The 17,677-nt window shown below is 47.8% G+C and overlaps 1 protein-coding gene and 1 non-coding gene across 2 annotated transcripts in view; one reads left to right on the top strand and one right to left on the bottom strand.

The window, feature by feature from the left end:
- The first annotated feature begins 783 nt into the window (after nt 1-783).
- ACSF2 (acyl-CoA synthetase family member 2) overlaps nt 784-17,677 on the top strand; it is a 46,778-nt gene continuing 29,884 nt past the window's right edge. Inside the window, exon 1 of the mRNA XM_003931272.4 lies at nt 784-960. Coding sequence (XP_003931321.1) covers nt 833-960 — 128 coding nt within the window. The 5' untranslated portion in view covers nt 784-832. The remainder of the gene's footprint in view (nt 961-17,677) is intronic.
- LOC120367028 (5S ribosomal RNA) lies at nt 15,953-16,071 on the bottom strand. The gene has a single exon (XR_005581528.1). It is a non-coding gene; the product is annotated as a 5S ribosomal RNA (ribosomal RNA).

Here is a 17,677-nt window from a genome sequence, read left to right as displayed (position 1 = left end):
AATCCTAAGGAGAGGCATAGGGTTGCTTTCTATTCACACCTTGGGTAGCACAGGGAACTGTGCCACAGGTCCCAAGACAGGCAGATGGGGGATGAAATACACAGGTCCCAGTCCCTGGGGCCACCTTACAGTGCACCGCCCCCAACCCTGTGCAGAGGGTCAAGGCAGAGGCGCCCAGGAGGGAGGGGAGGATGCCTCCTGTGAGATGGGGTACCAACTGGTGTCCCTTCTGAAGCTGAAATCTGGCCTCCCACACCAGCAGGCCCGGTGGCGGCTCACCGTCGGCACTCTTTGTCACGGCTGCCTCCCCACACCAGCGGGCCCTGTGCTCCAGTTGGCATGCCTCAAGAGCGCTTCGCGCCTGCTCCTTTGGTCTCTGGCTCGCAAGCAGCCGGGCCGGCACGTGACCCGAGAGCTAAAGTGGTAGGGGATGGACGGATCTTGACCTTGCCATCTGGCCCCACACGGATGTGCGGCTGGCTCTCCCTCTAGGAAATCAACAAACTTTTGCGCCTCTAAAGTCCAGACCCCTGAGGATGGTCGCGAGAAAGATCTGTCTCAGGCTGCAGCTGGAGCCTTCAGATCCAGAGGAAACCAAGGCCATTCTTCGAGGATGGGAGGGGGAGGGCCGCGGGGTTCGAGGGGAAGGTGGCCCCGCGCTAAGTCTCCACCGCCGCGCCTCGCCACGCCCCACCCTCCGGGACCGAGTCCGCCGCACCCCATAGGCAGAGGCCACCCTCCCCGCCTCCCCGCCTGCTCCGCCTCCGCGCCCGGCCCGCCTCGGCTCGGCTTTAAAAGTTTTCTCCCGCCGGGACGCTGGGCGAAGCGAGCCATGGCTGTCTACGGCGGGATGCTGCGCCTGGGGAGACTATGCGCCGGGAGCCCGGGGATGTTGGGGGCCCGGGCCGCCCTCTCTCGGAGATGGCAGGAAGCGAGGTTGCAGGGTGTCCGCTCCCTCAGGTACGGGGCCCGGGAAGAGGGGGGACGGGGCAGTTCTCCGGGAGAGGAATTTGGGGGTCCCGCCGAGCTTAGGAAGTCCCATCTCTGGACCTCTGCAACGAGGGGGTAGGTACCAGCCCCTCCCCCGCCCTCCACCGCACCTAGGCAACAGGAAAAGCCGGCTTGGCCTGATGGACCGGGGCTTCAGCTGCTGGCTGCAGGGACTTGGAGTTCTGGTCCAAGGCTCTCGATTCTCTTCTTTATGAGCACAGAGGGCAAGGACTGTGGGCTTTCAGGAGACTATTCCGATGGGGAGGAGCAAGGGCCAAGGCCTGGGCTGGACCCCCAGGACACTGCCTCTGAGTTCTGGACAAACTTGTCCCTTCATGGGCAAACTTGGGGATCAGCCCCAGTCTCCCTGACCCAGGCCACTAAACTTAGCAGTCTCCTCTCTCCTTATGAGCTGCGGAATAACTTAACTTTCATTCTTTGCTGCTTACTCCTGGGCCTGTTTTCCTCTGTCCTCAGTGCGAGGGGGGTGGGATGGAAGCTGCAGATAGAGGAAGTGAGTTCCCAGCAGCTTCGCTGCCTCTGCAGCAGCACAGTAAGTAAAGCTGCCTCCCCGGTGTGGCCAGTCCTGGGGGGACCCCGTGAAAATGCATGAGTCACAGAGAGCAGGCCACCGATGCTATCAGCGCTATTAGCTTCAGCATCACCATGGGGGAGCCCGGTGCACCGCTGAGCCTGTCCTACCACTCAGCTGGGCCAGATACTAAGTCTGTGGCCAGGACACCACTTTCAACATCAGATGGAGTGTGGACCCAGACATGGAAAAGGGAGAGGAAGCCAGAACAAAGCTGTGTCTCAGAGAACTACATTTGTTTTTGTTTGGAAAAAGGCTAAGAGGGAAGAGTTGGAGGGACACGCAGACTCTTTTTTGGCTGGAATCCGAAATCACACGTTTTGAACTTGCTGGTTCCTGAATGCTAGAAAGCATGCAATCACTGCCTAATTTGCTCAGAACACTAAGTGGAAGAAGGCTGGTCAGCAGATGGGATTGAGATGAAGACAGTGCAGTCCTCTTCCCAGTGACCCTGGGAAGTCACTCACTACTTCCTAGGGTCTCCCTAGGCAAGTTCAGCCTTCCCCTGACCCCCTAGTCGCTAATCCTCTCCCCTGGATTCATGGGTGCCCTCTCAGGCTGGGAGGACTGTAAGGAAAGTTACTCTCCAAAGTGTATATATTTTATCATACCCAGTCAGGCCGCAGGGGAGTCTCTCGGCCTACTCTAGCTCTGGAGTCTGCCCAATACAAAACAAACAAACAAATAAACAGTAAGTCCCGCCACCTGGCAGTATTTCTGACCTTTGACTTTTTTGTCTATGTAAAAAATAGGTCACTTAACCTGCTGCAGGCCTGTGACCTCTGAGAGCACCAAGCTTCAAAGAAATTCTTATTGCTGTGTCAAGAAAAGACCCATTTATCCAGAGAGATGATTTTCTGAGTGTTTGGCCTAACTGCTTGCCATTCCTTCCACTCCCTTGTGCTTGCACCGTTTTTGGCTGTGGTGGTTTTACCTGATTTCTCTCCTACTTTCCCCTTCAGAAGCCTTGGGGCTCAGGCCAGACATGCTGGTTCCAGTCTGTAATCTCAGCACTCTGGAAGGAAGAGGCAGTAGGATCACCTGAGCCCAGGAGTTCAAGGCTGCATTGGGCCATGATCATGCCACTGCACTCCAGCCTGGGTGGCAGAGCAAAACCTAGATTCAAAAAATAAAAATAAAGGCTGAGTGGGTGGCTCATGCCTGTAATCCCAGTGCTTTGGGAGGCCCAGTTGGGTAAATCACTTGAAGTCAGGAGACCGTTTTGGCCACCATGGTGAAACCCCATCTCTACTAAAAATACAAAAATCAGCGAGGCATGGTGGCATGTACCGGTAATCCCAGCTACTAGGGTGGCTGAGGCAGGAGAATTGCTCAAACCTGGGAGGTGGAGGTTGCAGTGAGCCAAGACTGCACCACTGCACTCCAGCCTGGGTGACAGAGCGAGACTCTGTCTCAAATATAAATAAATAATAAGAAGAAATAAAGCCTGAGTGTGGTGGCTCATGCCTGCAATCCTAGCTCTTTGGGAGGCTGAGGCAGGTGAATCACTTGAGGTCAGGAGTTCAAGACCAGCCTGGCCAACATGATGAAATCCTATCTCTACTAAAAATACAAAATTAGCTGGGCGTGATAGGACATGCCTGTAATCCCAGCTACTCTGGAGGTTGAGACAGGATAATTGCTTGAACCTGGGTGGCAGAGGTTGCAGTGAGCCAAGATTGCACCATTGCGCTCCAGCCTGGGCAACAAGAGCCAAACTTCGTCTTAAAATAAACAAATAAAAATAAAAATAAAAGAAGCATCAGGGCCGAAACCTTCAGCAAACATTCCTGAGAACAGATTCTGTGTCGTGCACCTAGACTGCTGTGGATACAGAGGCCACAGAACTCAGTTCTCAGCCTGCCAGGAACTTGCATCCTCATGGGAGGGGAAATAAATCAAGGTGAGCACTACTGGGCATTGTAAGTGCCGTGGTGAGGAATGCACTTGGACTTTTGCCCTGTTTTCTCCAATCTGCTCACAGTCTGCTGCCCAACTCCCAGGCCCATTACTTATCAGATGCTAGTTTTGCCTGATAGAAAAGAGCAAGGACTTTGAAGTTAGACTGTCCCAGATGACACAGCCCTGGCTCCTCTATCTGTTGGCTGCCTGACCTCAGCATGTTACCTAACCTCTGAGCTGGTTAGTTCATCACTCATGCAAAGGTTTCTCTTCTCAGCCTTTCCTTTGAGGCAGGGCTGGTCCCTGGAAACACTTGACTGGTGTCTGAGTGAGAATTCTGACTGATTTGAAGGTAGGAGAGGATCCCCTCCTTGGTGGCCTCTTTCTGGAACCCAATTCTTTCTCCTAGCTGGTCACCAAGGTGCTGACTTCCGTCCAGCTACATGTCCAGTCCTTGGCTCTGATGGGCGTCCTCCTCTTCATTTGAGGCAGGACTGTCCAGAGTCTTTTTCTTCTTTCTTTTCTTTTCTTCTTCTTCTTCTTTTTTTTTTTTTTTTTGAGACGGAGTTTCGCTCTTGTTACCCAGGCTGGAGTGCAATGGCGCGATCTCGGCTCACTGCAACCTCCGGCCCCTGGGTTCAGGCAATTCTCCTGCCTCAGCCTCCTGAGTAGCTGGGATTACAGGCACGCACCACCATGCCCAGCTAATTTTTTGTATTTTTAGTAGAGACTGGGTTTCACTATGTTGACCAGGATGGTCTTGATCTCGACCTCGTGATCCACCCGCCTCTGCCTCCCAAAGTGCTAGGATTACAGGCTTGAGCCACCGCGCCTGGCCTTTTTTTTTTTTTTTTTTTTTTAGGCAGCGTTTCACTCTTGTTGCCCAGGCTGGAATGCAAATGGCTCGATCTCCGGTCACTGTAAACTCTGACTCCAGGTTCAAGCAATTCTCCTGCCTCAGCCTCCTGAGTAGCTAGGATTACAGGTGTGTGCCACCCTCCCAGCTAATTTTGTATTTTTAGTAGAGATGGGGTTTCACCATGTTGGTCAGGCTGGTCTCAAACTCCTGACCTCAAGTAATCCACCCACCTCAGTCTCTCAAAATATTGAGATTACAGGCGTGAGCCACCATGCCTGGCCCAGAGTCTTTTTCCCCAGAAGGAAAGAAAAAGCTGTCCTTTGCTCTCTAAAACTCCTCACCACCAATGACTTCCCCTTGTCCACATGCCTCCCTCCCCAAGGAAGGTGGATGGGTTAGCCTGGGGCTTCAGCGAACCTCCAAGGAAGGACATCTAGGAGAAACCTGGGCTAAGCAGGCTTCCTCCAGACCTCCCCTAAAGCTGGCCTATGAGGCAGCTGCATCCGGGGTGTTGAGAACACTCAGAACCGAGAAGGCAGAGAGATCAGTGGCGAAAGCCTCTCAGAATTGGGTGTGATGCTCAGAGCTAGGGATCCAGTGACTCAGTGCTGATGGTAGGAACGGAGGACATAGGCCCAGGCTTCGTGGACCACCCTCCCGTAGGGTCCAGCCCTGCAGAGTCCCGTGAGCCCCTCTACAGTTATGGAGACAAGAAACTGTGGAAATAAAAGACACAAGACACCAAGAAAGAGTTTGGGCCGGCCGGGCGCGGTGGCTCAAGCCTGTAATCCCAGCACTTTGGGAGGCCGAGGCGGGTGGATCACGAGGTCAAGAGATCGAGACCATCCTGGTCAACATGGTGAAACCCCGTCTCTACTAAAAATACAAAAAATCAGCTGGGCATGGTGGCATATGCCTGTAATCCCAGCTACTCAGGAGGCTGAGGCAGGAGAATTGCCTGAACCCGGGAGGCGGATGTTGCGGTGAGCCGAGATCGCTGCCATTGCACTCCAGCCTGGGTAACAAGAGCGAAACTCCGTCTCAAAAAAAAAAAAAAAAAAAAAAAAGAAAGAGTTTGGGCCTAGGGATCCGCTGCCAACCAAAGCACGGAGTGTGGCAGTGGGCCCGAGTGCCTGGATGCTCTGACTTTTACTGGGTACAAAGCAGGGGGCAGGAGAGGGCGAAGCATTGGTGGTCAGCGATAGGGTCAAGTAAATCACGTGCCTTGGAGATAAGCGAGGAGAAAACTTAACGCATCAGCGCTTTTCTCATACTTGTCAAAAATATCACGGGCATTAAGATTCATGTTACTATGACAAATTCTTATCTTCTAAGAAAAAGAGGAACCAGGTGCAGAAGCGGAACATGAAAGTGGACACGGAACGTGACCGCTGAAGCGCAGCATCACGTAGAGACATTTCAGCCCCCCGAATGTCTGTGGGCCTCCCTGACAGCTGTCAGGCCTACCGCAAGAGCTTGGAGAAGCGGAGTTTTCTCCTAACTCCCCCAGGAAGGAGACGTCTCAGCCACTTTGGACGTCTCCTTCTCTAGCTGGCTAAACATCGGGAGCCTTCCCAGTGCTGGTGCTGCCCACACCCAAGGCGCCTTCCGGCAGCCCTGATGCGGGCGTGACAGAGGGCTTAGAGCATCTTGCCTTAGGATCACTTTGTTCACAATGTCACCTCAGTTCCATGCTTCATTACCTGATAATCATTAGTAAAATTAAAAGGTTATGTTAAGTATATATATATATATATATATATATATCTTTTTGAGTATATGTGAATAACTAAATTATTATATATGATTATTATAGTAATAACTGTCTGCTTATATTTCTAATTATTTTCTAATTCAATATTCATATGGGAACAGGCTGAGGCTTCAGACCCTTGCCTCGACACTTGTGGGGTTTCCCCCCGACACCCTCCGTGGCAATGGCTATGATCATATGAGACTGTAGAACTAAGGGAAAAAAGCAAGGCAAAAGTTATTTAAGTAGAGAGTTTATCTGGGCCAAGTTTGAGGACTGCGACCCAGGAGCATTGACTCAAGTTGCCCTGAATATATGCTCTGATCAGCAGCAGTTACAAATGGGTTTTTAAAAGAAAATAAGAGGCAGTTCCTAAGTGACTTACCAAGAATGTACATTAAAATGACATAAGCTATTGATTCGCTATACCTTGTTGTTTATATCACAAATTTCGTTAACATGAAGGTAATGGGTGAAGCAGCTAGTCAAGAGCAAAATGCCTTTAAACAATTACCCCTGGGAAGGGAGGGAAGTCCCACACTCGTATCTCTCTGGGCTTGATAAGTTTCGCACACTTCACATAGCTCAGACAGCTCTGAGCTGTTTTTCTGTTCTTGTGACCAACGACTTAAACACACATGGAAAACTACAAAATGCTGTCTCTATTAAGCCTGGAAGTGATTTGGGTGGTAACCATAAATAGTTACAATAAATAGATTGTAAGTGATTTGGTACTAAATGATTTGGTAACAATATACCTACGCATTCCACTGGGGATCCTCCAGTCTAAATGTAGCAATAGAAAATAACTCTGAACTTGGCTGCTGGATCAGTGAATGGTACACATCTGTTTTAGTTACCCTCCTCTACCTGAAATGCTGTAGGCTGTTGCAGTTGACTGTGAAGGTTGTAAAGGTGATAAAAAGATGAATGAGCTTGTTTTCACTAATAGAGCTATTTTCCTAGAAGGAGTCTACAGGGGAAGACCGTAGGCACACTGATTTAAGGCAGAATGTTTGCAGTACCATTAAGGATGTCAGTCAAAGGAGGAGGAATCTGATTTGTGGAAATGGGAGAAGGAGACTTCTCAGAGAGGCTGGGTTTAATCCAGACTCCTGAAAGGTTAAGTCTGCAGCTTGAAGCTTCTGTACTTCCATGAAATCTCACTGGTACTTGAATTGCCAGGTGCAGTGGCTCACTCCTGTAATCTTTGCACTTTGGGAGGCCAAGGAGGTAGATCACCTGAGGTCAGGAGCTTGAGACCAGCCTGGCTAACATGTATTTTTTTCTACGAAAAATACAAAAAATTAGCCAGGCATGATGGCGTGTGCTTATAATCCCAGCTACTTGGGAGGCTGAGGCAGGAGAATTGCTTGAACCCGAGAGGTGGAGGTTTTAATGAACCAAGATTGTGCCATTGCACTCAAGCCTGTGCAACATCTCAAAAAAAAAAAAAAAAAAAAAAAGAGGGTAGGCGCGGTAGCTCACACCTGTAAGCCCAGCACTTTGGGCAGCTAAGGTGGGCAGATCATGAGGTCAAGAGATCAAGACCATCCTGGCCAACATGGTGAAACCCTGTCTCTACTAAAAATACAAAAATTAGGGTGAGGGGGCAGGCACTTGTAGTCCCAGCTACTGGGGAGGCTGAGGCAGGAGAATTGCTTAAACCTGGATGGTGGAGGTTGCAGTGAGCAGAACCCAGGAGGTGAAGGTTGCAGTGAGCAGAGATCATGCTACTGTACTCCACCCTGGGTACAGAGCAAGACTCCATCTCAAAAAAAAAAAAAAAAAAAAAAAAAAAAAAAAAAAAAAAAGAAAAAGAAAAAGAAAAGAAAAGAAAAGAAAAGAAAAAAAAATCTCACTTGTGCTTGAATCATTATGAACCTTGGTGTGATCATAGTTCACTATAACCTCAAATTTCTGGTCTCAAGCCATCCTCCCATCTCAGCCTCTGTAATAGGACTACAGGCAAATGCCACCATACCCAGATAATTTTTTTTGACACCTGTTATTGAGATTTTTAAATTTTTTATAGAGATGAGGGTTATGCAGTATTGTCCAAGTTGGTCTCAAACTCCTGCCTCAAGCACTCAAGTGATCCTCCTGCCTTGGCCTCCTAAAGTGCTGTGATTATAGGTGTGAGCTGCTGAGGACAGCCTCTATTTTACTTCAATCTGCAGATAGAAACTTTGAAGGCAGGCAGGTCTGGATTCAAATGAACCACTTTCTAACTGAGTAGTTTTTTACTTAAGTTGAACTTGATTTGTTTTTTCTTCTTTTTTTTTTTGGTTGAGACGGGGGTCTCACTCTGTCACCCAGGCTGATTGCAGTGGCACAATCACAGCTCACTACAGCCCCGAACTCTTGAGTGATCCTCCTATCTCAGCCTCCCCAGTAGCTGGGACTACAGGCATGCACCACAATGCCTAGCTAATTTTTTTATTTTTATTTTTATTTTTTATTTTAGAGACAGTGTTTTGCCATGTTGCCCAGACTGATCTTGAATTCCTGAGTTCAAGTTACCTGCCTGCCTCAGCCTCCCAAAGTGCTGGGATTACAGGTGTGAGCCACCACACCTGGTCTTGACTTTTCTTCTGTGTAAGTAGTGTGTTGTGAGGATTAAATGAATGAGCACATAAGAAAATGCTGAACACACACTTTGATGCCAAGGACTCATTACCTGGATCAGTGAGCAACATGTCCTAGTTGTGACATATTTTATGGGAATGCTTGTGTAAGGATAGCTTGGCCCATTCTTACATCGACACCAACCAAGGCCCACAGCATAGTAACTGTGTCTGGGAAGTGGGAGGGAGAAGGTTCCAGCAGAGGAAACTGCCTAAGCAGAAATGGGGCTGCTGGAGATGGGAGGACAGGCCTGAGCTTAGGCTGAAGATGGGAATAAAGCTGGTCGTACATTCAACAAGCCAACATGCAGGCTGTAATTTCATCTGGGTTGGCCTTGCCTGTGGGAGTGTCCAATGATGAAGGGTGTGAACAATTCTGCCAGTGCCTCTCCCTTTAGAACTAAACATATTGTATTTCTAGCTTACAAATCGTGCTTTGTAAACCCCAGTGATACGCAGGTTTTCCTCTATTTGGGAGGTAGCGGACAGGAACCAAACCCCAGGCCTACCACTGCTAACTCAGTGTGGCTTTAGACAAGTTAACCTCTGCGGACTTTAGTTTCTTTGTAAAATAGCCTGTTTGGACAAGATGTGCTCTCCCTTTCTGGGAACATTCTGTGATTTCTAAAGAGGCTGGAGTTTGAGCCTGATCCTTTAACCAACAGGGCTGTGATTTGAAGTATACAGGCTTCTTACCTGTATGAATTTCACTTGGTTTCTTATGAATTCTGAGTATGCAGCCTTCCTAACTTTCTGACATTCTGTAATTCTGTAGTCCTCTGAGCAAAGAGAAACGTCAAGTTTTGTTTTACACACACACACACACACACACACTTAAATACATTTTTCTTTTTTGAGATGCAGGTTTTGCTACATTCCTAAGGCTAGTCTCAAACTCCTGTAGTCAAACAATCCTCCTTCTCCAGCCTCCTGAGTAGCTGGGATTACAGGCACACACCATCATGGGCACTCCACTACATCAAAGGTTTTCATCCTAGAAAACCAAGATCTAGGCTTGTATGTATTTTAGTAATCCTATCAAGGGACAAGTGTCTTGAATCAGCCCCCATCCCTGACTCCTGGGCACTCTTCTCCTGTGGTCTCTGTCCAGCTATTCCAAAGAAAAACCTGCAGCATGGATGCCTCCTTTCAGGCTACTCTGTCTCCCGAGCTGGAGTGCAGTGGTGTGGCCAGGGCTCACTGCAGCTTTGACCTTCCAGGCTCAGGTGATGTGCCCACCTCTGCCTCCCAAATAGCTGGGACTACAGGTGTGCACCACCATGGCTAAGTGTTTTTGTTTGTTTGTTTGTTTTTTGTTTGTTTTTTTGAGACGGAGTTTCGCTCTTGTTACCCAGGCTGGAGTGCAATGGCGTGATCTCGGCTCACCGCCACCCCTGCCTCCTGGGTTCAGGCAATTCTCCTGCCTCAGCCTCCTGAGTAGCTGGGATTACAGGCATGCACCACCATGCCCAACTGATTTTTTGTATTTTTAGTAGAGATGTGGTTTCACCATGTTGACCAGGATGGTCTCGATCTCTTGACCTTGTGATCCACCTGACTCGGCCTCCCAAAGTGCTGGGATTACATGCGTGAGCCACCGCGCCTGGCCAAAAAAATTTTTAATCCTTTTTTGTTTTTTTTGAAACAGAGTCTCACTCTGTGACCCCAGAGCTGGAGTGCAGTGGTACAACCACGGTTCAGTGTGGCCTCAACCTCCCAGGCTCAAGTGATCCTCCTGCCTCAGCTTCCCAAGTAGCTGGGACTGCAGGTGCATGCCACTGCACCCAGCTCTCAGTGGGTTTCTTTGTTATTTGTTTGTTTTTAATGGATCATGTATTTGATGTCAAGTCTAAGAACTTTTTGCCTAGCTCTAGATCCAGATGATTTTATAATTTTTTTTAAGTTTTGCATTTTACACTTAAGTCTGTGATTCATTTTATTTTTGCTTCTATAAAATGTGAAACTTACTCAAAGTTAGGTTTTTTTGTTTTTGTTTTTTTTTCTGAGATGGGCTTTCACTCTTGCCTAGGCTGGAGTGCAATGCAGTGATCTCAGCTCACTGCAACCTCCGCCTCCCGGGTTCAAGTGATTCATTTGCCTCAGCCTCCCAAGTAGCTGGAATTACGGGCGCATGCGACCATACCCAGCTAATTTTTGTGTTTTCAGTAGAGATGTAGTTTCACCATGTTGCCCAGCCTAGTCTCAAACTCCTGACCTCAGGTGATCCACCCACCTCGGCCTCCCAAAGTGCTGAGACTACAGGTGTAAGCCACCGCGCCTGGCCGTTCAATTTCATTTTGAAAGCCTCACTGGCAGCTAGCTAGTATGGTACCCTCCCCAGGAAGCAGTGGGTGGCCTGGGGCTGTTCTGCAGTTCTCTGGGCCTTTTACAAGTCAAGATTCTGAGTCCTTGATCCTCCCTCCCCAACGGCTCCTGAAGAGGCCTTTCCCAGGGCCTGAGGCAATTCCAGTCCCTGGAAGGGGCAGCACCCACCTGTGAACCTCTGGTCCAGGTTCCAAGAACCTCCACCCAGCAGGTAATATGTAACGGGAGGCAAACAAACAGCTTCTCCCCTGTAGATTCTCCATTGCAGACCCGTTTGCACAGGCATTTGCAAGCCTCCCTGCCAATCAGGGCTCCCTTCCTGCTAACCAGGGCTCCCACAACCACAGGTGTGCACCACCACATGTGCCCATGGTCTCTATCAGACCGTGTCAGAACTATGCAATCCACAGTGACCTCTAGCCCCTGACTTTAGTTGCCAGTCCTGAGCGTCACAGAATGCCACTGCTATTTCACCTGCATTGCCCTGAACCAGCCGTCTCATGTTTATTACTCAGTTCCTGCTGGTAGGCAAGGCTGGGCTGGGCAGGGCTAAAGCTGGGGCAGGAGGCTTTCCATGTGTGTCCGACCAGGTGGCTGCACAGGTAGGGCACAGAGCCACTATGGGTTGGTGCCAGGAGAGGTGAGCTGGCTCACGAGAGCAGAACAATGAGAGAACAGGCAGCAAAGGAAAACAGATACCACAGGGAGATGGTGGAAGAGTCAGTGTGTGCTCAAGGGCTGCCAAGGGGAAGGCCAAGTAGGGACGGCTGTTGAAGGGGCTGTCCCAGGAGAGATTCCCCAGGGGCCGGAGGCACTCAGAGGGCTCCCTGCCAGCCAGTTCATGCCAGCAGTGCTTGAAACAAAACTAAACTAAAGGCCAGGTGTGGTGGCTCATGTCTGTAAGGGCCCACAGGGCAGGCTGAGGAGGGGCTGCAGAGCAGAGAGCAGTGCACCCAGAAATGCGTCCAGGTTTGCCATCCATCAGGGTCAGAACCTTAGGAAAATGAACCTCTTGTTTCTTTACCCTTAAAAAGAAATGGCTCGAGAGTAATGTGAGAATCATATGAGACACCCAGGCTGGAGTGCAGTGGCACGATCTCTGCTTACTGCAGCCTCGAGCTCCCCAGGCTCAGGTGATCCTCCCAACTCAGCCTCCCCCGTAGCTGGGACCACAGGTAGGCATCACCATATCCAGCTAAATGTTTTTTGTGTTTTTTGTAGGGATGGGGTTTCACCATGTTGCCCAGGCTGGTCTCTAATTTCTGGGCTCAAGCAATCCACACACCTTGGCTTCTCAAAGTGCTGAGCTTACAGGCCTGAGCCACCATGCCTGGCCTGGAGGTCCTTTTAAGTCAGAAGTCTTAAAAGACTCGTACTGCGCTGGGGTCTTGGGAGCCAGACCGTCCTGGGTTTTAATTCCAGGTTGGCTGTTTACATGCTCTGTGGCTTTGAGGGAGGCGCTGCCTTTCTTGGAGCCTCATTCCCTCATCTGTTAAATGGGTCTGTGTCTTGGTCAGGGAGTGGTTATGAAGATCACGGTAGATAAGGCATGCAGGGTCTTTAGAAGAGAGCTGGCATCAGGACACAGAAATAAACATCAGCTCCATTTTTCTGAAATCTGCTTTTTCACCCACAGTACATTAGACTTTTTCCATGTCACTAAATATAGTGTCTCCTTTTTATTTTATTTTATTCTTCTTGAGATAGGACCTTACTCTGTCTCCCAAGCTGGAGTGCAGTGGCATAATCATGGCTTACTGCAGCCTCGACCTTGTGGGCTCAAGCAGTTGTCCTACCTTAGCCTCTCAAGTAGCTGGGACATAAGCACCCACCACCATGCCCGGCGAATTAAAAACATTTTTTGACTGGGCCAGGTGGCTCACGCCTGTAATCCCAGCACTTTGGGAGGCCGAGGCGGGTGGATCACCTGAGGTCAGGAGTTCAAGACCAGCCTGGCCAACATGGCGAAACCCTGTTTCTACTAAAAATACAAAAATTAGCCTGGTGTGCTGGTGCACACCTGTAGTCCCAACTATTCAGGAGGGTGAGGCAGGAGAATCACTTGAACCCCAGAGGCGGAGGTCGCAGTGAGCTGAGATCTATGAGATCTGAGATCACTGCATTCCGGCCTGGATGACAAGAGTGAAACTCTGTCCACAAAAACAAAACAAGACAAAACTTTTTTTTTTTTTGGTAGAGACAGGATCTGCCACATTGCCCAGGCTGATCTCAAACTACTGGAATCAAGTGATCCTCCTGCCTCAGTCTCCCAAAGTGCTGGGATTACAGGCATGAGCCACCACTCTGGCCTTTTAGTTGAGTTTTGTTTTAGAGAGAGGGTCTTTCTCAGTCACCCAGGCTGGCATGCAGTAGCACATTCATGGCTCACTGCAGCCTTGACTTATTAGGCTCAGGCGAACCTCCTGCCTCAGTCTCTCGAACAGCTGGGACCACACGTGGCTGTTTATTTTTTTGTAGAGATGGGGTCTCAATATGTTGTTCAGGCTGAACTGAGCTCCCGAATTCAAGCGATTTGCCTGCCTTGGCATCCCAAAGTGGTGGAATTATAGGCTGTGAGCCATTTGCCCGGCCACGACTTCATTTTTTAATGGCGTAGTATCGTATTGTATATGCTCTCTAATTTAGTTATCTAATCTCTTACTCATAGGAGTAGTTTTTTCCCAGTTCTTTGCTAAGCAGCAATTAATGTCTCTAATCATACCTCATACCTTTAGGCATTTTTTAGGCCTGTTGGTTTGTTTGTTCTTGTTTTTCAGAATAGATCCCTAGAAGCAGAATTGCCAAGTTTTCAAAAGGTATGCGTATTAAAAATGTTAAGAGATATTATCAAATCAGAAGGGATCCAGATTAGGTTCTGAAGCTAGCACAGTTTGGGATGCCCTCTTTCTAAACAAGAATAAAAAAACCCCTTAAGTATCAGATTTTGTGCAAACTGAAGATGGATTTGGAATAAGAAAAGAATTTGCTGCAAATTGCTTGGAGCTTGAAGATTCTCTTTTGAGCTCTCTTTAAGCGATTTGTCAGAAATGCTGACAGATGAATGCTTCTTGATTTGCAGCCAGCCTTCCTTCTCCAGTTTCCAGGAACTCCCAGCACTAGGGTGGTAGGCAGGGGCCAGGCTGGGAGGCATGCTGAAGTGTAAGTTTCTTAGGCTTCCTGCTTCTGTACTTACTGTCTTCTAAAAAATCTCATACCAATTTACACTCCATATATTTCTCCACATCCTTGCCAACATTCCATATAATCAGTAACTCTTGTTTTTATGTTGAAATTCATAGCTGTTTTATTAATCTTCTCTACTTGGGGAGCTTTATTTAGGCCCTATTGAATGCAGCGTGATAATCTAGTGCTGTAGTGTATCCTAAAATAACCTCTCCCACTGACTGCATAAAGCCAGCACAAACACGAACTTATGGGGGTTATAAGAATGAACTCTTACATAGATGCAACTGCTTTCTAGTACTGCCTATTCTTTGACAAAAGTGCCTATCATGGAAATTTGAAATTAAACTTAGACTCCTCTAGAAAGACAGCAATCTTTGGTTTGGGTAGAGGATTACTGATTTATTGTATTTTCTCTTCTCATAATGTGTCATTTATTACAGTGTCAGACAGGTTGAATTATTATATATATATATATATTTATGTGTGTGTATATATATGATTTTTGCAATAGCAGCTTTTTGGCCCTGGTAGTATAATAATTTAGATAAATGATCAAAAGGAAATGACTTTGAAATATCAGCTACTGGCTAGGCACAGTGGCTCACACCTGTAATCAGCACTTTGGGTGGGCGGATCACTTGAGGACAGGAGTTTGAGAGTAGCCTGGCCAACATGGCAAAACCTCATCTTTACTAAAAACACAAAAAAATTATCTGGGTATGGGGGTGCATGCCTGTAGTCCCAGCTACTCGGGAGGCTGAGGCAGGAGAATCATTTGAAGGGGAGACAGACGTTGCAGTGAGCCGAGATGGCGACACTATATTACATCCTGGGCTACTCAGTGAGATTCTGTGTCACAAAAAAAAAAAAAAAAAAAAAAAAAGAGAGAGAAAAGAAAAGAAATATAAACCACTAAAAAATCAGATATCTTCCTCAGCCCCCACACTTTCTCTCTGTAAACACACACACACACTTTTGCCACCATTTGAAAATAAGTTGCAGGCATCATAATATCCATATTTTACTGGTCATATGTCTTCCATCTTCTGTGACTTTGTGGCAGATTTGGTCATTATTGTCTTCTTTTTTTTACGCTTATTTTTTTTTTTGTCTTTTTGTTTTTTTCCTTTTTGTGGAGAACGGGGTCTCGCTATATTGCCCAGGCAGGTCTCGAACTCCTGGGCTCAAGCTATCCTCCCGCCTCTGCCTCCCTAAGAGCTGGGATTACAGGCGTGAGCCACAGCGCCCGGCCTCATTATTGTCTTCTGTGTGTAAGTGTCACTTTGTCTGTTTTAGTGAAAAAGTGTTTGCAATGATGATGTGGGCTTTTTTGTTTTTAAGAGACTGGGTCTCACCCTTGCCCAGGCTGGAGTGCTGTGGTGTGATCATAGCTTACTGCAGCCTTTAAGTCCTGGGCTCAAGTTATCCTCCTGCATCAGCCTCCTGAGTAGTTGAGACCACAGGTGCATGCCACTACCCCTGGCTAATTTTTAAATTTTTCATAGAGACAGGATCTTACTGCATTGCTCAGGCTGGTCTTGAACTCCTGGACTCAGGCAATCTTCCCACCTCGGCCTCCCAAAGTACTGGGATTACAGGCATGAGCCACCATGTCTGACTTACGTGAGGCTGTTCATCAACCTTTTTAGCAATGTCTTGGACCAGTTGTTTAATGTTTTCGTCTCAATGTTCTCCATCTTTTTTTTTTTTTTTTTTTAAGCCTACGGCACCCGGTATTCCCAGGCAGTCTCCCACCCAAGTACTAACCAGGCCCGACCCTGCTTTGCTTCCGATATCTGACGAGATCGGGCGCTTTCAGGGTGGTATGGCCGTAGACAATGTTCTCCATCTTTAAAACCAAAATAAAAGTCCATGTCTCCTGCAAATTGCTGGGACAATTTGCCTTGAAAACCTGTATGATCGCATTGCAGAGTAGATACTCAGTGTTCTTTTTCTCTTCTTTTTAGATACCCTGCAATGTACCCATCTCTGCCTTTCCCTCTGAGAGTGCTTATCTTTTTCATAAAGCAGACTCATTACATTTTTGACTTGTCATCAGATGTGTCTACAGGCTGGGCATGGTGGCTCACGCCTGTAATCCCAACACTTTGGGAGGCCAAGGCAGGAAGATTGCTTGAGCTCAGGAGGTCAAGACTAGCTTGGGCAATATAGGGAGACACCCTGACTCTACCAAAAAAATTTTTTTTTAAAAAATTATTCAGGTCTGCTGGTGCATGCCTGTGGTCCCAGCTACTCAGGAGGCTGGGATAGGAGGATCGCTTGAAATTGGGAGGTCGAGGGTGCAGTTAGCTGTGATCACGCCACTGCACTCCAGCCTAGGCTTTCAGGACAAGACCCCATCTTTAAAAAAAAAAAAAATATATATATATATATATATATATATATATATATATATATACACACACATACACATATTATGCTGTGAACATGGCAATGCAAGTGGTCTGAGCATGCGGGCTGTGCTCTGTAGCCTGTGCGCAGTCCTGGCACCTGCTGCGCCCTGCCTGCTGAGGGCCTGGCAGCTGGGGGCTGGTGTCATCCGGATGCTGTTCTTGGGACTGGCTCTGCTCTCGGCGTGTAAATTCATAGAGAAACATGAATGGACAACAACAGAAAATGATATTGGAACAGCGGGAATCAGCAATTTTGCACAGGAAGCATTGGGAGATGTTGTTTACTGTAGTGTGCTTGAAGTTGGGACAAAATTGAACAAACAAGATGAGTTTGGTGCTTTGGAAAGTGTGAAAGCTGCTAGTGAGCTCTGTTCTCCTTTATCAGGAGAAGTACCTGAAATTAATGAAGCTGTTGCAGAAAATCCAGGACTCGTAAACAAATTTTGTTACGAAGATGGTTGGCCGATCAAGACGACACTGAGTAACCCTTCAGCACTAGATGAAATTATGAGTTAAGAAGCTTATGAGAAATACATAAAATCTATTGAGGAGTGAAAATGGAACCCCTAAATAAACTAGTATGAAATAACACAACCCAGCAGTGTTATCTTAAATTAGTGGCAGATAGAAGACTTAGAATAGCAACTTTGAGCATGACTGATGGGGGAAAAAAAACCTGCTAAAAAAAACTCTACTGGCCAGGTGCGTTGGCTCATGCCTATAATCCCAGCACTTTGGGAAGCCAAGGCAGGTGGATCACCTGAGGTCGGGAGTTCGAGACCAGCCGGACCAACATGGAGAAACCCTGTCTCTACTAAAAACATGAAAATTAGATGGGTGTGGTGGCACATGCCTGTAGTCCCAGCTACTCGGGAGTCTGAGGCAGGAGAATCGCTTGAACCCAGGAGAAGGACGTTGTGGTGAGCTGAGATCGTGCCATTGCACTCCAGCGTGGGCAACAAGAGCAGAACTCCATCTTAAAAAAAAAGAAAAAGAAAACTATACTAAAAATACAAAAATTAGCTGGGC

The sequence above is a fragment of the Saimiri boliviensis genome, chromosome 17, assembly GCF_048565385.1.
Source record: "Saimiri boliviensis isolate mSaiBol1 chromosome 17, mSaiBol1.pri, whole genome shotgun sequence".
In the NCBI taxonomy this organism is placed as follows: Eukaryota; Metazoa; Chordata; class Mammalia; order Primates; family Cebidae; genus Saimiri; species Saimiri boliviensis.
The sequence above is the reverse complement of the archived record's forward strand: the minus strand, read 5'-3'. Positions and strand labels throughout refer to the sequence as shown.